This window comes from Chamaea fasciata, unplaced genomic scaffold, assembly GCF_029207755.1.
Source record: "Chamaea fasciata isolate MVZ Bird 193981 ecotype frontalis unplaced genomic scaffold, bChaFas1.0.hap1 SCAF_17, whole genome shotgun sequence".
In the NCBI taxonomy this organism is placed as follows: domain Eukaryota; kingdom Metazoa; phylum Chordata; class Aves; order Passeriformes; family Sylviidae; genus Chamaea; species Chamaea fasciata.
Genome location: NW_027094102.1, coordinates 1,544,988 through 1,563,374, shown reverse-complemented (window position 1 = coordinate 1,563,374; position 18,387 = coordinate 1,544,988). Strand labels below are relative to the sequence as shown.

General features: G+C 50.9%; 1 protein-coding gene and 1 long non-coding RNA gene across 2 annotated transcripts; one reads left to right on the top strand and one right to left on the bottom strand.

Annotated features, from left to right (window-relative positions):
- The first annotated feature begins 4,695 nt into the window (after positions 1–4,695).
- On the top strand, positions 4,696–13,646 carry ZFP64 (ZFP64 zinc finger protein). The gene is given in 7 exon segments (XM_066198920.1): positions 4,696–4,758; positions 4,760–4,862; positions 5,479–5,718; positions 7,184–7,345; positions 7,664–7,726; positions 8,518–8,769; positions 10,847–13,646. Coding segments are annotated over 7 exon segments (2,160 nt in total). The 3' UTR covers positions 12,124–13,646.
- Positions 13,647–13,931: 285 nt separating this feature from the next.
- On the bottom strand, positions 13,932–17,104 carry LOC136298284 (uncharacterized). The gene is made up of 3 exons (XR_010723284.1): positions 16,651–17,104; positions 14,507–14,624; positions 13,932–14,023 (listed from the first exon to the last, which is right to left on the bottom strand). It is a non-coding gene; the product is annotated as an uncharacterized lncRNA (long non-coding RNA).
- Between the last annotated feature and the right edge of the window lie 1,283 nt (positions 17,105–18,387).

Genomic DNA, 18,387 nt, shown 5'->3' with positions numbered 1-18,387 from the left:
GATAATCCCACTAAACTCAGGACAGGACCCTCCCTCCAGTAGATCCAGTGGTATTTAATAACTGATGGATATTATGGAGTACAAAAGGAATTCTCTCTTTTTCTAGCAGCAGTTCATTTAGCTGAGGGACTCCTGTCAGTCAGGAGCTGGAGAGGGTTGCTCTTGCTCTAACAGCCAAGAAATGAGGAGTGCTCCCATCACTGGCCATCACACCCCTTGTCCCTGACCCCAAAAAGGTGTTTCTGTGGCACACTGACAGGCACTGCTCGTCCTGGAACTCCGCAGCCTTTGGAAGCACAGACCTCCTGAAGGAGGGCGAGATTTACAGAGCAAAACCGAAGGCAGGAGATGATTTTTTGTAAGCTTGGGGAGTGCACGGATTAATAAATCCCGGTTGTCCCAGCTCTTAGGAATTCCATTCTGTCTAAATTTCAGTTTTGTTTTCTCCTTCCCCTCCCCGGCCCAGCAGCAGAGCTGAACCCGGGAACAGCATCACTCAAAGGCTCGTTAGTTTGATGAAGTGGCAAAAGTGACTCCAGCTCCCGTGGGTACTCCCAGCTCCGAAACATTTACACATCCCCAGGGAATTCTGAAAAACACCACCGAGTCTTCCCGAGTACTGAATCACAGGCAACTATTTTGAATCTTTAATTTTTTTTTTCCTATATTCTTTTCTATGAGGATGTCAGAGCTAAAATATGGAATATGCTTTTCCCACTTGGTTCCTATTACTTGTAAAGCATTCAAAAGCTTCCAGAATAAAATTACCTCTATGCCCTGCCAGGGAGCAGGCAGAGCTCCACCGAGTATCAAGGGAGTCCCTCTGCTGGTGTTGCTTTCCATTTTTAACCCAAATACAATCATAAAAATGACTAAATGTGAGACTGGAGCTGTACAGCCTCAGATTCAGCATTTATTTGTTATCATGTTCATCCCAGCGGAGTTTTACTGTACTTTTACATTTATACAAAAAGTGCTGAAATATATTCCATAAATTAAGGAGTTCATTTTCAGGTGTGACATATTCATCATCACCATCATCATCATTGTGGGAGTCTGTTTTAAAACTTTGCTCATCTGAGAGCAGCCAATTTGCATTTAGGAAAAAAAAAAATAATAATATTTGAGGGAGAAATGCAAAGACATAAGAGGTGCGGGAAGCTGAATTCAACCCCGAAATTACATCCCTTACTTTTCTATCCCAAGTGCACATTTTCCACGGGGGGGAAGGGCACTGAGGCACATTTAACCCCACAAATGCCAAACATTTCCCCGGGTGGATTCGGGTCTGCGCCCTGACAGTGAAGAATTAAACAACTCAACACAAAAATACATTTCTATTTTGTCCCACTATTCGTTTGAGGTTTAATCACAGTTGCCAATGTGCTATTGCAGTGAATAACATTTTCATATTGAGTTATTTTACAGCTCCTACAGCAGTAAGGAATATCTGAGGGTACTAACTGATTGTTTAGGCTTTATTTATGGCACAGGAAAGCAACGGCATTGGAAATATTGTATAAACAGCAAATGCACTGAACAGCAAAGTCCCTACCCTGCATTATGAATTGAAATGACATTATTTTAAAACATTGGGGAAAAAAATCGTCATAATTATATGTTCTCAACACAGAGACAAATTACCTATTATTTTAACGTAATTAATTTGAGCACAGAGCATTTATGTTTCTGTGTGTGTCATTATCCATCAAAATACTAAAAACTGGGGGTTGAATCTTTAAGGTTTTTTTCTCCAAATCTGTCATTTGTTTGTCTCCACCTTCAATACCTGGAAGTTTTAATGACAATTGACATTTCAGTTTGTTGTCTATCCCCTGGGCCACATTTCCAACCTCACTGGTGGAGATCTTACACCAGGGCCTTCAAGACAGAGCTCTCCCTCTTCAGTGACCTCAGGCTTGTAACCAAATTCCTCTTCTTTCCCTATATACTGATGGGTTTTGAGGGGGATTTTTTTGCATCTTATTGGTATATCCTGATCATCTATTCATTTATACTGCTGATTAATGTGTTTTTCCCTCTTAAATGCACCCTCCTCCATCCGTGAAAGGCAAAGGGAACAATGACTGGTGAATTTCAAGGGTCAGGGTCTGCTCTCCTGGCTGGATGAACAGGTACCTCACTTCCCAGCACCTGCACAGGTTTGGGCTGGGTTTATCTCTGAGCTCAGGGAGGGATCTACTGCTCCTGCGTGGTCCGGGGTGCCAGGAGATGGATGGGAGCTCAGCACGAAGGCAAAAGTCCACCCATTTCTTGTTGTCCTGTCTCCAGGAGAGCACTGAGGGCTCAGCTGTCCAAGTTGTGCCAGGGAATGCCTGTCTCCGAGGCTCTGATGAGCTCTGACTGTTTTATGCCTCTGATTTTATTTTTTTTTTCCCCTTGTCTCTCCTGATTGACATTTGTCTGTTCTGGGCCTTGTTTGCTTGCACTGCACTTGTGGGGAGCCCGGAGCAGTGCAGTATTTTCATGTCAGCCGGGTTAAGGGTGAGGAACATTACACATGCACACTGATTTATGCCTCAGAGGCTGCAAATCGTGTCAAGTGTGATCTCAGCACAGCTCTGCTCCATGACTCAAGAGCTCGGCGCAGTGTTACACTCTCAGACATCAATCCTCAGCCAAGCAAGGGAGAACTCCTCCAAGAGCATCCATAAAGTCCTGGGCTGCGAGAGTTATTAGTTATTCATGAGATAATAATGGTGTTTGTAATGTTCATGCCAAAGCCAGAATCCCGTAATCACTGAGGTTGGAAAAGACCTCCAAGCTGTGCCTGGTCCCCAGCCCAGAGCCCTGAGTGCCACCTCCAGGAATTCCTGGGACACCTCCAGGGATGGGGATCCAAACCTCCCTGGGCAGTTCCAAGGCCTGAGCACCCTTTCCAGCAACAAATTCCTCCTGATATTATCCAACCTGAGCCTCCCCTGGCACAACCTTTTATCCCAGTCTTTCCACAATTCTATTTTGCAGGGCCATTTGCAGGAGCTCCTGTGGACAGCTGTGGGGATGAAAGCTGCTGTCCTCCCACAGGCACGCAGCAATTTCTTCACTATTTCAAGCTCTGGGTTGTGCTGAAGTCAGTGCCAGTGACTGGTTTTTCTTCTTCTGACATCCCTGTAAAACAAAGCTCAGAGAGAGGGATCTGACAGTCAGAATTCCCTTGGGGTACCAAAGGCCTTGACCCTCAGGCGCCTGCCCAGCCGCTGCTGTTCCTGCTGCAGGTTCCTCTCTCCCTCTGCTTTTAACCACGTGGAGCTGCCACGACCTGAAAAACCTTTCCCAGCACAGCCATGACCAAAATTCAGGAATCCCTACGAAAAGCATTAATTCAGCCCCACATTTTTCTTCTCCCTGAAGGAAAAGAGGCTGAGAATTCCCTGCTGTGGAATTGTGGGCCACATTTGCAGCGTGCTGGGGAATTCCAGAGGTGGGAAGCACGGCACCAGAGCAGCCCAGGACTGAGCCCTTCCCTTCCCAAGGGCTCCTCCAGCTCCTGCCAGCCCAGGGAACTGGGCAGTGCAGTTTGCTCCTGACCCCAGAGCCCTTTCTGCAGGACAGCAGGGAGGAGGGATGGATGGATGGATGGATGGATGGATGGATGGATGGATGGATGGATGGAGGGAATTCCTCCTTGCAATGCCACAGCGGTTCAGCTCATCTGAATCTCCTGAATGTTAATTCAACACATCCCGTTAGCAGTGTCCGATCAACAACGCGGCAAATAATGCACCGGACACTCTGGGGGCTCAGGCTGGGGGGCCGGGCACGGCTTGGGGCTCAGGCTGGAGATGTGGGCACGGTTCACGGGTGAAGGCTCAGGGCCGGGCAGGGCTCTGGAATCCAGGCTGGAGATGTGGGCACGGTTCAGGGGTGACGGCTCAGGGCCGGGCAGGGCTCTGGAATCCAGGCTGGAGATGTGGGCACGGTTCAGGGGTGACGGCTCAGGGCCGGGCACAGCTCTGGAATCCAGGCTGGAGATGTGGGCACGGTTCAGGGGTGAAGGCTCAGGGCCGGGCACAGCTTGGGGCTCAGGCTGGAGATGTGGGCACGGTTCAGGGGTGACGGCTCAGGGCCGGGCACAGCTCTGGAATCCAGGCTGGAGATGTGGGCACGGTTCAGGGGTGACGGCTCAGGGCCGGGCACAGCTCTGGAATCCAGGCTGGAGATGTGGGCACGGTTCAGGGGTGACGGCTCAGGGCCGGGCAGGGCTCTGGAATCCAGGCTGGAGATGTGGGCACGGTTCAGGGGTGACGGCTCAGGGCCGGGCAGGGCTCTGGAATCCAGGCTGGAGATGTGGGCACGGTTCAGGGGTGACGGCTCAAGGCCGGGCAGGGCTCTGGAATCCAGGCTGGGGATGTGGGCACGGTTCAGGGGTGACGGCTCAGGGCCGGGCAGGGCTCTGGAATCCAGGCTGGAGATGTGGGCACGGTTCAGGGGGAAGCCTCGGGGCCGGGCAGGGCTCGGGGTTCAAGGCTGGAGCTGTATGCAGGGCTCAGAGGGAAGGCTGGAGGTGGTGCAGCACTCGGGGCTCAGGCTCGGGGCCGGGCACGGCTCTGGGGTTAGGCTCGGGGCCAGGCAGAGCTCAGGGCTCCACCCGCCGCTCGGCCGCCTCACGGCCCTGCCTGCCCGGGGCCGCTATCGGCCGGCACCGCCGCAGCCTGCCGGCCGCCACTGAGCATGCTCGGCTCCCGCACATCCGCCGGCGCCCGGCGGCCGAGCAGCGGCAGCGGTGCCGGTGCCGGGTCCCGGCGGGCTCGGCCCCGCAGGAGGCGGCGGCGGCGGCGGGGCCGCCATGAACCGCGGCGGGGCGGGGGCGGCGCCCGCCTTCCCCGGCCCCGTGCAGTGTAAGTGCTGCGCCATGCGCGCTCCGGGGCCCGCGCCGCGCCAGCGCCGGGGAGCCGGGGCCTGCCCGGGCCCCGAAACATGAGTAGCGCATGAAGCGGGCGGGAGCGGAGCCCGGGAACCTGGCTGGGGGGCGGGGGGGGAACCCGGGAATCTGCCTGAGCGCCGCGGGGACGGGCGGGTCGCGGCGGCCGGGCCGTGGTCCGTGCATCCTGGGTGATGGTCCGCGCGTCCCGGACGATGGTCTCTGGATCCCGGGCGGTGATCCATGGATGCTGAGTGACGGTCCGTGCGTGCCCGGCGGAGCTCCGTGGGTCCCGGGCAGCGCTCCGTGGCTCTGGGGTAGTGGACGCTCCGTGGTCGCGGGGTGCTGTCCGTGGATCCTGGGGGATCGTCCACTCTCCCTGGGCGCTGCGTGGTGTCCGTGTGTCCCCGCAGGGCTCCGTGCAGCGATGTCGCAGCCGTCGCGGGACCCCGAGCCCTCCGGGGATGCATCTCCGCCGCCCGGGGGTCCCGCAGTGCTCGGGGCGCTGGGGCAGCAGCCTGTCCCGGTGTCACCTGTCCCGGTGTCGCCCATCACCATCCCCGGGCCGGGCTGACAGCGCTCTGTCCCCGCAGTCCCGGGCAGCACCACGGTGCTGGTGGAGCTGACGCCCGACATCCACATCTGCGGCATCTGCAAGCAGCAGTTCAACAACCTGGACGCCTTCGTGGGGCACAAGCAGAGCGGCTGCCAGCTCACCAGTGCCACGGCCGGCGCCACCAGCACCGTCCAGTTCGTGTCCGAGGAGACCGTGCCAAGCACACAGGCTCAGAGCACGAGCAGGACCATCGCCTCCGAGACACAAACCATCACAGGTACCCAAACTTCAGTGGTGCACAAACCATCATCACAGGTGCCCAACCATCACAGGTACCCAGGCTTCAGAGGTGCACAGCCTTCACAGGTGCACAAACCATCACAGGTACCCAAACCTTCACAGGTACCCAAACCTTCACAGGTACCCAAACTTTCACAGGAACCTAAATCCATCACAGGTACCCAAACCCATCACAGGTACCCAAACCTTCACAGGTACCCAAACTTTCACAGGAACCCAAATCCATCACAGGTGCCCAAACCCATCACAGGCACCCAACCATCACAGACACCACCGTGTCACCTGCCAGGTGCCAGCCCTCTGTCCCTGTGTCCCCGTCGCCCAGCTGAAATAACAGTTTTCACATCAGTTGTCATGTGACCAAGGAAATTAAATAGTACTCTACTGCCTTGGGTTTGTTGTAACAATAGTTGCTTAATTTGCTAATTGAGATACGAGTTCTCTCAGAGAATTGCTCAAGTCTATTGTGTTGTGGAACCAGCTTGTGCAGATTAATTAAAATTGTCGATACTTATGAAAAATACTGAAATTACTATGCATTTTATTTTTTTTTTTTAAGAGAGCTCTAGAGGGAAAACAGACCCAGAATTACTGTCAGGCACCCATCCAGACCTTTTTATGTGAGAACACTGCATTCCCTAACATTGCTCCCACAACTAATTGGCAGGAAAAATATTACTCAAAATTTCTGCCTGTGTGAAGACTCGAGTGAGGTCCCGATCCTGGAGACATTTAAATAAAATTAGGATTTTGTTCCGTGTGTGAAGGTTTGCCCTTCTATATATAGTTTTGTTTTATTTTGGTGTGGGACCTTACTAAACCCCAAGTTATTTGACTCTAATTTGGATAGACAGATTAAGGCAGGGAATCTGGGAGAGCAGTGAAACAAACTGAATTCAGGGCCCACTTCCAGGAATTTTTGTATTATAATCCCTCAACTCGGTGTGGGTTTTGGGTGAGTCATTTTTCTGCTTCATATTTACTCATCTTTAAAATGAGGACAGTTCTATCCATTTGCCCTTTTGGGCTATAGTGTTGTTTAATTGATTTAAAAGCTGCTACTTTGGCTGAGATATTTTCACCTGTTATTCTTGTGAGTAACAGCTAAAAACGGTAGAGTTGAAAGAGGCTGAACTTTTTTAACAATTACAAAAATAATTCGTGTGGTGCCTTTTGACAACATTTGCCACATAAATAAGGATATTTTTTTCTCATTTGGGCTATAACACAGACGGAGTTGAAAAACAAATACATCTTTATTTGGTATTTGGAAAAGAAAAACCTTTTTCCTTTCCAGCTAAATAGGAACCTAGGAACAGGAATGTTGGTGGAAAAAAAGAAAAAAACAATAGGCAATTCATGAAACTAGACAATAATTAGATTTTTTTTCAATCTGATTAGAGAAGTTAATGGTCTCACATGAAGCTTTTTTGTGTGTTTAGTTTCTGCCCCAGAGTTTGTTTTTGAGCATGGCTACCAAACCTACCTGCCCAGCGAGAGCACGGAGCCTCCAGCTGCTGCTGTCGTCTCTACGCCACCAAAAGCAAGGTCCAAGAAATCCTCCTCCTCGCTGCCCCTGAAGAAACTCAGCTGCCTGTACCCAGGTGAGGTGGGGATTGTACCTCCTGCCTTTCCATTTTAACATGGAGGGCTTTCCTGTGGTGCCACACGGGAGGTTTGATACCTGCAGCAGTTCTGGAGTGAGTTGCCTCTAAGGGGAAGCATTGGAAAACTCAAGTTCACAGGTGAGCTGCTCACTGTTTTAAGTAGAAGTGAGGAAACAAGATGAGGAATTAATTTTCTGTTAACAGTGAATTTTAAAGAAAATGCTGAGAATAAACATGTCCAGAATATGGTAATGTGTTTTAATTGTTTTGCTAGGTTTTCCTTGAGTTTAATGATCTTTACCTTGCTGTTTTCAGGTTGCCAGTTCAAGACTTCCTACGGGATGAAGGATTTGGAACGTCATCGGCGAACGCACACAGGTGATTGTTACTGTGTTTTCTTTTGGGTTGGTTTCCTCCTTTCAGCTTTTTCAAAAAAGCCATTTTCCTACGAAGCAACGTCTCTGTAAACAGGATGCAGACATCTCTGTGCTTGCTGGTATTGTCCTGGCCTGTGCCTGAGGGATTACCTGTTGGGAACCTGCCCCGCTGTGGGCAGCACCAGGCACAGCTGGGACACTGGAACTCCAGGTTGTGAGGTCCCATCCTGCTTGTTCCTCCCTTCAGCCCACCCTTGTTTGTGCTTTTGGGGCTGAAAGTTGTCCTGGGTGTCCTGTCATCAGACGGACACAAAGAACCACACTCACACTGGCCAGTTGTGAGACGAGAAAGAAGGTTTATTTTGGGTTTTGGGTTTAAATAGGGTTTGGAGTTCGATCAGCAGTTGGGGGACGAGGTTGACACCTCCCTGACCCCACTGGTCAAACCAGAAGTCCATCAATTTGTCCTTCCTCCAGGAAGGAATGCATGATTTACAAAACATCACTCTTTGTTTATGTTGCAATTAGAATGAGAAGACTCTAGTACAGAACGTAAACATCAGAAGGCTGAAAAATCAGGGCAACGGTGTCCTGCAGGAAAAGGATTTGTTTTGTGTCCCTGCTGTGTGCAGGGCTGAGTGACACTGACTGTGAGCTCAGAGCTGCACCCCTGGGCACCACAGAACCTGAAACACACAAGCCAAAACTTAAGTCATCACAGAGGAGATGTTTATTGGCAGACAGGTAGCAGCTCCAGCATCTAAACCCCCCGTGCCCACACTGCTGTTGCAGGAGACAAGCCCCACAAGTGCGAGGTGTGCAGCAAGTGCTTCAGCCGCAAGGACAAGCTGAAGATGCACATGCGCTCGCACACGGGCGTGAAGCCCTACAAGTGCAAGCACTGCGAGTACGCGGCGGCCGACAGCAGCAGCCTCAACAAGCACCAGCGCATCCACTCCAACGAGCGTCCCTTCAAGTGCCAGATCTGCCCCTACGCCAGCCGCAACTCCAGCCAGCTCACCGTGCACCTGCGCTCGCACACAGGTGGGCGACGCTCACTTACACGGCTGGGAGAGTCACAGAGGGGATTTTGAGGCATGGACAGGTTGCCCAAAAGGGATGGTTTGAGTTCCCAATGAGCGCCCCTTTAAGTGCCAGATCTGTCCCTAAGCCAGTTCCAGCCAGCTCGCCGTGCACCTGCGCTCACACACAGGTGGGGCTTCACTCACTCACACAGCTGGGAGGGTCACAGAGGGGATTTTAAGGCATGTACGGGTGTCCAGATCCCCAAAAGGGGTGATTTGTGTTCCCAATGAGCCCCTTCAAGTGCCAGATCTGCCCCTAAGCCAGTTCCAGCCAGCTCACCGTGCACCTACACTCACACACAGGTGGGGGATACTCATATCCACAGCTCTAAAGCTTAGAGAGTCACAGAGGTGATTTTAAGGTATATACAGGTGTCCAGATCCCCAAAAGAGATGGTTTCAAGCACCCCTTCTAGTGCCAGATCTGCCCCTAAGCCAGTTCCAGCCAGCTCACCGTGCACCTGCGCTCGCACACAGGTGGGGTTGTGCCCTTCTAACCCAGGCAGGAGAGCACCTGGGAATGCTCATGGCTCTCTGGTATTTCCAGCAGAAGTTCCGTGCCATTCAGTATTCCAGCATCTAGGAAAGGATTTTAGGCTAAGCTTTCTTTTTGGCATTTCAGCCTGTTTCACCTTAAGCAATTGAATTAAGCTAAAACTCAAGCTTTAGTTTTGTTGTTTCTTCTATTTCTCCAATTATTATTTTTTTTTTTTTTTTGGTAGAAGGACTTTTCTTATTGTTTGCTGAAAGGAGGCACAAGAATTTTGAAAGTAATCATTTCATCCCTGTTAGGTTGCAAAGGTGTCATGCACACACCCAGTCTTAGGAGAAAAGTAAGACTGGTGTGTAGAATATATTGCTTACTGGAATTAAATTATTAATCCTCTAGAAGGTGAGTGTAATTCCCATTGCTCAGAGCGAGATCATCACGGAATTACTTGTTGAACTAGTCACTAAACATCAGCTTCCTGTTAATTTGAGTGAAACCACTCTTAGAATTAATAATCCTATGGTGAGACACAAGTTTTTATCTAAATACTGGCAGCGGCAGTTAGGGATGGGCAGAAATGTAAAGAAATATAGAACAGACCACTCTTTAAAGAAACAGAACCAGAATCTGCTATATTCTTTTTCATACGTTTTGCTACCCCGTATATGAAAATTAAGTCGTTGACATATGAACTGTGCCTTCATCAGCAAAGCAGATAAAAATTCAGTAGCTGAGTGTGCAGCTGAGGCTGTAAAATAAACTAGATGAACAAACAGTGCATCTTCATTAATAAAGTCTGTTTAATACAGATAGTACACCATGTATCTCAATTATTAAACAGATACATGGATTAGCACAGTAGGCCACAACTTGATTTGAAAAATATGCAGCTAAACCTATGACATATGTAGCTGGATAAGCAAATTATGCAAAATTATACAGCTCTCACAAACTCTATAAAATATTAACTTCTAAAATAAATCAGCCATTTGCAGTTTGATTATTAAAGAGGATAAATGCTTGTTGAACTAAAAACACTTTTTTTCCCCCCCCTCACCAAGAGTGTCTTAGAAGCTAATAACACAATTCTTTCACTTGTTTAAGATAATGCCTACCTAAAGGCTTCGTGCTCAGGTATTTTAGAGAATTGTATTTTTAGATTAAAGGAAGAAAAGGGAGTAGTTATTTAGTTAGGTTGCTAAGTTTGCTTTGGATTTTTTTTTTTTAATGCCTTTAGAACAGACTCACTGGAATTGATTAGGGATTAGCACAGCTCCACCTAAGCCTGGTCATGGATGTCGTGACACCAGCCTGCAAGTACAGAAAATGCAAAACGAGGGGTTTAGATCCAGGTGTGTCACAGCAGGTGATAATCCTGTGTCACTGGATTTCTCTTGGCTTTGGGAACGCGTTGGGAGCTCAGGAGGAGCTGTAGGGGATCCACCCCAGCAGCGTGTCCTGCTGTCCCCCGCGTCACCTGTGCCCTCTGACCCCGGCAGCGTGTCCTGCTGTCCCCCGTGTCACCTGTGCCCTCTGACCCCGGCAGGAGACGCCCCTTTCCAGTGCCAGATGTGCCCCGCCAAGTTCAAGATCAACTCGGACCTGAAGCGGCACCTGCGGGTGCACTCGGGGGAGAAGCCCTACAAGTGCGAGTTCTGCGAGGTGCGCTGCGCCATGAAGGGCAACCTCAAGTCCCACGTGCGCATCAAGCACAGCATGGAGAACACCCTCAAGTGCCCCGAGTGCGACTTCCAGTGCGGCAACAAGACCAGCCTGCGGCACCACATCCGCGGCCACCAGCCCGAGCAGCCCGTCAAGTGCTCCGAGTGCAGCTACTCGTGCTCCAGCAAGGCGGCCCTCAAGGTGCACGAGCGCATCCACGGCAAGGAGCGCCCCTTCAAGTGCGAGTTCTGCGCCTTCGACACCAAGCAGCGCAGCAACCTCACCACGCACGTCCGCAAGGCCCACGGCGACAAGGCCAAGGGCAAGAGGCCGGACAAGAAGGAAGGGGAGAGGCCGAAGCAGGGCGGCTCCAGGCAGGTGGCCAAGCTGGACGCCAAGAAGGCCTTCAAGTGCGACCTGTGCGACGCCTCCTTCGTCAGGGAGGATTCCCTGCGCAGCCACAAGAAGCAGCACAGCCTGTACAGCGGCTCCAAGAACAACGAGCTGGCCGTGCTGCAGCTCCAGATGGACGCCGGCCGCCAGCCCGGCGCCCCCATCACCGTCAGCCACCTCCAGGTGCCCCTCCAGGCCGCTCAGGTGTCGCCGTACAACGAGGGCAGGGTCAAGATCATCGTGGGCCACCAGGTGCCTCCGGCCGCCTCGGTGAACGTGGTGCCGCCCGCGCTGCTGGCCCCGGGGCAGGAGGAGGTGCTGGGCAGCGGGCGCCTGCAGCTGCTGGGCCAGGTCAGCGTGCTGGCCCCGGCGCCGGTGGCCGCGGTGGCCTCGGGGGACGCGGGGCCGGTGGCGGAGCCGGCCGTGCTGCTGAGCTCCCCGGAGCAGGCTGAGGGCAGCGCCCTGCACCCGGCCCTGCTGCCCGGGGCCGCTCCCGGCCACGAGCCGCCCGCCGGCCAGGCCTTCATCGCCGGCCCCGGCATCAGCTGCTCCGACCTGGAGGGGCTCAACGCCCTCATCCAGGAGGGAGCGGCCGAGGTGACCGTGGTCAGCGACGGCGGACAGAGCATCACCGTGTCCACGGCGGCGCCTCCTCCGCCCATCTTCTCGTCCTCGTCGCACGCGGAGGGCCCCAAGCAGAGCTATTCCATCATCCAGAGCGGGGCTCACACGGCGCTGCTGTGTCCTGCAGACTCCATCCCCGACTAGGGACAGCGCACTGCTCTGTGCTGAGCCTGCCAGGCGTGCACAGGACACAACACAGGATTTGTCACACGGCGCTGCTGTGTCCTGCAGACTCCGTCCCCGACTAGGGACAGCGCACTGCTCTGTGCTGAGCCTGCCAGGAGTGCACAGGACACAACACAGGATTTGTCACACGGCGCTGCTGTGTCCTGCAGACTCCGTCCCCGACTAGGGACAGCGCACTGCTCTGTGCTGAGCCTGCCAGGAGTGCACAGGACACAACACGGGATTTGTCACACGGCGCTGCTGTGTCCTGCAGACTCCATCCCCGACTAGGGACAGCGCACTGCTCTGTGCTGAGCCTGCCAGGAGTGCACAGGACACAACACGGGATTTGTCACACGGCGCTGCTGTGTCCTGCAGACTCCATCCCCGACTAGGGACAGCGCACTGCTCTGTGCTGAGCCTGCCAGGAGTGCACAGGACACAACGCAGGATTTGTCACACGGCGCTGCTGTGTCCTGCAGACTCCATCCCCGACTAGGGACAGCGCACTGCTCTGTGCTGAGCCTGCCAGGAGTGCACAGGACACAACGCGGGATTTGTCACACGGCGCTGCTGTGTCCTGCAGACTCCGTCCCCGACTAGGGACAGCGCACTGCTCTGTGCTGAGCCTGCCAGGAGTGCACAGGACACAACACGGGATTTGTCACACGGCGCTGCTGTGTCCTGCAGACTCCATCCCCGACTAGGGACAGCGCACTGCTCTGTGCTGAGCCTGCCAGGAGTGCACAGGACACAACGCAGGATTTGTCACACGGCGCTGCTGTGTCCTGCAGACTCCGTCCCCGACTAGGGACAGGGCACTGCTCTGTGCTGAGCCTGCCAGGAGTGCACAGGACACAACTGAGCGCAGGATTTCTCCTCCAGAGCCAAATACCTTCCACTTCCACGCTGTATTTGTACACTGAAGCATCTTGTGTGTGAGGAGGAGGATGTGTTTGTGTTTCTGTGCCTCTGTTGCAGTCAGAGACCCTGCTCCTTGGAAAAGGCTCTGCTCCTTGGAGAATCAAAGCAGCTGTTGGCAGTGTCCCCAAGCAGTGACATCCCCCCAGCATGGCTCTTGTGCTGCCTGAAAGAAGAAACCCTCACCTCGTGCTGAATTACCTCCCCAGCAGCCCCGTTGTTGGACACACACACACAAAGACAATAACCTGAGCCATTCTGGGGTTTGTTCCGCCGAGGTCTCTGAGCTCTCTGTGCTTTCACTGCTCCTGGCTGAGCCCCAAGGAGCCCCCACTGCTCCAGCCCAGGTGAAGTTTGAGGGGCTGCTCCTCAGTACCTGTAGAAATCGGTAGCACCCGGCACTTGGAATGCTTGTGCAGAGACCTGGTGGTTGTTTTTAGAGAGCAAAAGAATGTTGTCCCTGTCTCAGTAGTAACTAACTTTGTTAGCAACGACACAAATCATCTCTGGCGCGGTGATGGCTGTCAGGGGTGCCTGTGAATTAAACAGCAAAACAACTGGAAATATATTTTTTACAAACACTGCTTACCTCTTGTTTTTATTTTGATGCTGCGTGTTGGGAGTTGCATGAGTGGTAGAAGTGCATTAGAGTTTGGGTCTTCTCTTCACATTAAAGGAAAAGATTGAATTTAATTTAAAATTAAAAAAAAAACCCACCAAACTTCTAATCCAAGGTCTGTCACTCCAGCAGAAATTCAGGTTGGCTCACAAGGAGATGGTAATATATTATTATATTTATAATAATATTATATTTTTATATACAATAAATATTATTATATTTATAATTTATATCCTCAGCTCCCAGTGTTCCTTGTCATCCATAGGTGGTGCCAGAGGCCCAGGGAAGCTTTGGAGTGTGCTCTGCCCTCCCGGATGATATTTCCTGTTTAACACTTCCCTGGAAGAACATTTCAAAAGTCAGTTTTTTAAGACGTTAGCAAAAGCTCAGCTGCAAAAATCTCCCTGTCGCTTAAGAGAAAAAAGCTGCGGATCAAAAGAAATGCCCAAAGTTTTCTACAAGAAGCAGATCCGTGGCCAAAACTTCACCTCACACTTTATATTAAATTGATAATATTTTGCTCCCTGGTAATTAATTTTAGCCCTGTTAAAATTAGTTAATTTTACCCTTTCCATGGTTTTAAGGTAATTAATTTTACCCTGCTCATAGTTTACAGCTGTAGAACTTTTGGGCACTACAAGAATGATAAAACCCGAGGGATTTTGGCAAAGCTGCTGGTTGGAAGTGCAGTTTATCTATCTGTGCTTGCCCTTGGCCAGGAGCCTCCCCCTGAACGTGCCACGGCTCCGGGATCTGCTCAGAAAGCCTCCAGAACCTTCTCAAGTAGGAAACCAGTCCATTTGTCATGTTGTAAAGACTCACCTTGGTGCTGGGCCTCCAGATCAACAGGAAAGATTAAAAAATGGTGTGAATGAACAGACAGAGCTGGGTGCTGCTGCTCCAGCCTCTCTAGAACAATCTAGACACTTCTTCCTCCACCCTGAGAAATAAAAAACAGCTGATAACTAAAGCTGACACGGGGGCAATTTTTTTTTTCAGTTTTCTCTTCCCCTATCCTGGCTTGATTTCTGCGTGTGACAGAAATGCTCTGTGCGTTTTGGAGCTGGCAGGAGCAGATTGTTTTCATCCCTGATGTTCACTTAATACATTCTTCATGTTATCAGCAGAACCATCCCAGGAGGGAGCCTGGTAATTCAGAACAAGTGTCTCCTGTAGAGCTCTCCTGCTTTTGAGCACAGGGTAAATAAATCCCATCCCTCCCTCCCCAGAGTTCTGCTGGGGCCTCAGAGCTCTGGAGCGAGCTGGCGATTTCCAGGACAAAATACTGAGATGGATTTTTGTTCCTGCTGCCTGGAGATCCCCAAACTCCCCTGGGAAGTGTTGGGCCCAGGGGCAGAGCTCAGTGATTCCAGTGCTGCTCACCCTGCACAACCCTGGCTCCCAGAGGAGAGGGAAAATCTGGATATCCCACCCAGCACACAGGGAAAATCTGGATATCCCACCCCAGCAGAGCCCTGGCTCCCAGAGGGGAGGGAAAATCTGGATATCCCACCCCAGGACAGAGGGAAAATCTGGATATCCCACCCAGCACACAGGGAAAATCTGGATATCCCACCCCAGCAGAGCCCTGGCTCCCAGAGGGGAGGGAAAATCTGGATATCCCAGCCCAGGACGGAGGGAAAATCTGGATATCCCACCCCAGGACAGAGGGAAAATCTGGATATCCCACCCCAGCACAGAGGGAAAATCTGGATATCCCACCCCAGCACAGAGGGAAAATCTGGATATCCCACCCAGCAGAGCCCTGGCAGACTCTGCTCTCTGCTCAGCCTTTTCCCCAGTTTGCCCACAGGTTCCCAGGTGTGAGTTCATGGTGTGTCAAACCCTCCCTGCTCCCTGGGGATGAATTTCTGTCTGCTCAGGGATGTGAGGTTAAACTGGGCAGGCAGAGGTGCCAAACCTGTGTGCATTTCCAACAAACCAACCCCAGCTCTTGGGCCTTGCCAGCCCTTTGGGGTTTGTTGCTGTTCCTGACGCTGCTTTTTAAAGCCAGCCCCAGTTCCACGTGAGCTGATCCTCCACCAGACCTACTGAAATGTGCTTTTCTGCTGGGCTTTTGTGAGGCAGGAATACAAAACAGGAAAAAATAAAATTAAAAAAAGCTGAAGAAAAATGTGGGTTTGACACCTTTAATTGTGTTTTGGGCAGGCTGGTTCTGACTGAGCCCCAGCTCAGTGTCCCCACTGGGCTTTGAACAGCGCTGGGTTAAACCTTATCAGCGGTGCTATGTGGGTTTGATCAAAACTTTAATTGTTACTGGCATCAAAACGGGAGATTCCTGCTCGGAACCAGCCCCAGGTTGTCCCATGCACAGGGGGGACTCCAGGATGAGTGTGTGGGATCAAGTCCTCCCCTCAGATGAGGCCTAAAAGCAGCAGAACTTGGCCCAAAATTGGCTCCTGGAGCAATTGGAGCTGGGGGAAAACCAAAAAACCAAACTTACAACCAACCGTGTGGGGCTTGCAATTGAAAAATTGGAATTACTTCCCAATCATTTTGGGAATGGGCTGTTTATTGATTCTGTCATCTGACTGCACTGGAAAGTACCTTTTGTTTGTGGGGTTTAAAATGCCAGAGACATGCCAAGACATTTCTTCTCTACAATACAAAGAACTGGGAAAAAGCTTGTTTGGGGTTTTTGTTTGTTTGTTTTGTTTTGTTTGTTTTTGTTTTTTTAATTTAGATACCTTTATTTTATTCTGTATTTCTTATTCTTTATTTGTGTTTGAAGTCAAAAAATAGTCAGTCATCCTTTCTGCACTGTGCTGCAGAACTATTTTCTGTGTCCTCAATGGCCAGACCTCGATCCTATAATTCCAGGAATATTGACTGGCCGCTCTAATGGCTTTTTACATCTCCAGTTGGAAAATCTTTAGCCTTGTTATTTAAATTTTAAGAAGGGAAACCAATATTGTTAGGAGAAACTGATGTCTCCTGTCACTTACCCGATGACCTTTCATGAGGTGACAAAGGTTTCTATAGTGACCCGAGGAAATGATGTCTCAGGTATCAGCGTGAATTAAAAGTCTGTGGCAGGAAAAGCTTTCTTTTCTCTGTCTCTCAGGTATCCAGTTCTGCCTTTGTCTTTATTCCAGTTGCTGGACGTGGAGAAGGACTCATAAAACATCCAGTGTTTGGTTACAAGGTTCTCTTTAGAGGCTTCACAATGTCGTAGGGGAGGAAAAACATCCATGGCAAAGCAGAGGTGGATTTTTTACAAGCCGTGCCCATGGGAGCAACACCCTCAGGTTCTGCTGCCGAGTGCCGCTGAATTCTGTCCCCTGTGGGATCAGCCAGTTTCTTCCACAAGCCTCAGGAGCTGTGTTTGCCTCTCGAAAACCAGGAATTGTAATTCACGGCACATTCAGCTTCCACAGAGGTGTTTTAAGTTCCTCCGTTCAGATCTTGGGCAAACTTACCTTTAATTCTGAAAGTGAAAGCTCCTGGTTAGTGAGAGTGGCTGCTTTTTGTAGGTAAAAGTTGAACATGACCTGGGAAATTATTAACTGAGGGCCTGGAGAGTGTTTAGAGGTATTTTTATTTGGTGGTTGTGTTTTGGTTTGGTTTTGTTTTAAAGACACAAGGATGCATTTCTGCCTTCTCGTGCTGCTGGGCGAAACAACCTGTTACCGATGTCTCCCAGCTGATCAAACCTGATGTGAGCCACCTAAAAAAAAAGCCTTGGAGGAACCTCCAACGTTTCCAGCTTGAGTTTCCCGTTGATGCCTTCCAGAGTGAAGGGAAGCTGATAAATCTTGGTGCTGTCTGTGCTGGCAGCGTTTGAAATAAAGGCTGGCCCTGCTCCCTGTTGCTCTGAGCTGTCAGACAGTTTCCCGTCACTTCGCTCCCCAAGGCCTGGGCCAGCAGAGGCAGAGCAAGGCCAGCCCGGAGCCCTCACCTCCCTCTGCCCGGTGCTTGTGTTTGCACTTCCCAAATGTCACACTGAAAGGGAAAAAAAAAACAAAAAACACTGGACACCTTCTCCTGGCACAGGTCACAGCTTCCTCCTCCCCAAGTGTGTCTGCGCTTACTGCCCTTGGCCGTAATTAATTGTTCTGTCTATTGTAGATCAATGATATCAGAATTTGCCCCGGAGCTGTGCTGCTGGACTCCCCACCTGCAGAAGGTGCCCTCAGAAGGATTTTGGGAGGACGGGAGTAACTTGGATACCTCGGTGATGAGCGAGATGCAAATTTCCCAGCTAGATCCTGGCGATAGTCACATCTCCTGATGGCCCAGAGGAAAATCTGGAAGAGCAGGAATGCAGAAAGCTCAGCTGCATAATGCATGGCAGTCATAATTAATAGATTAGAGTTCTTTGTGAAACATGCTTTTTTATTCTAATAAAGGGAAGGGCCTACAAATGGTGACAGGCTCGTAACAAAATGAGAGATGTGAGATGCCGGGTCAGAGGTGTGGAGCTAAAGAGGTGATAAAAATGTACCTTGGGTTTAAGTTTTTGCAAGAATGATGTAAGAATTATTACCTTAAACAGCAGCACTTTTCCTTGTCCCTGGGCACGCCGGACCATTCTGATTCTCAAAGTACATTAAATTCCTGGGGGATTATTAAAAACTTGCCAATCCTTGCTGCTCTAGTCCCTCCTAAAAAAAAGTTCAAGATTCATCCTGTGAATCGCTTTGCCTTAACAATGTTAAATTCTGCCTTTGTTGTAAAATCGT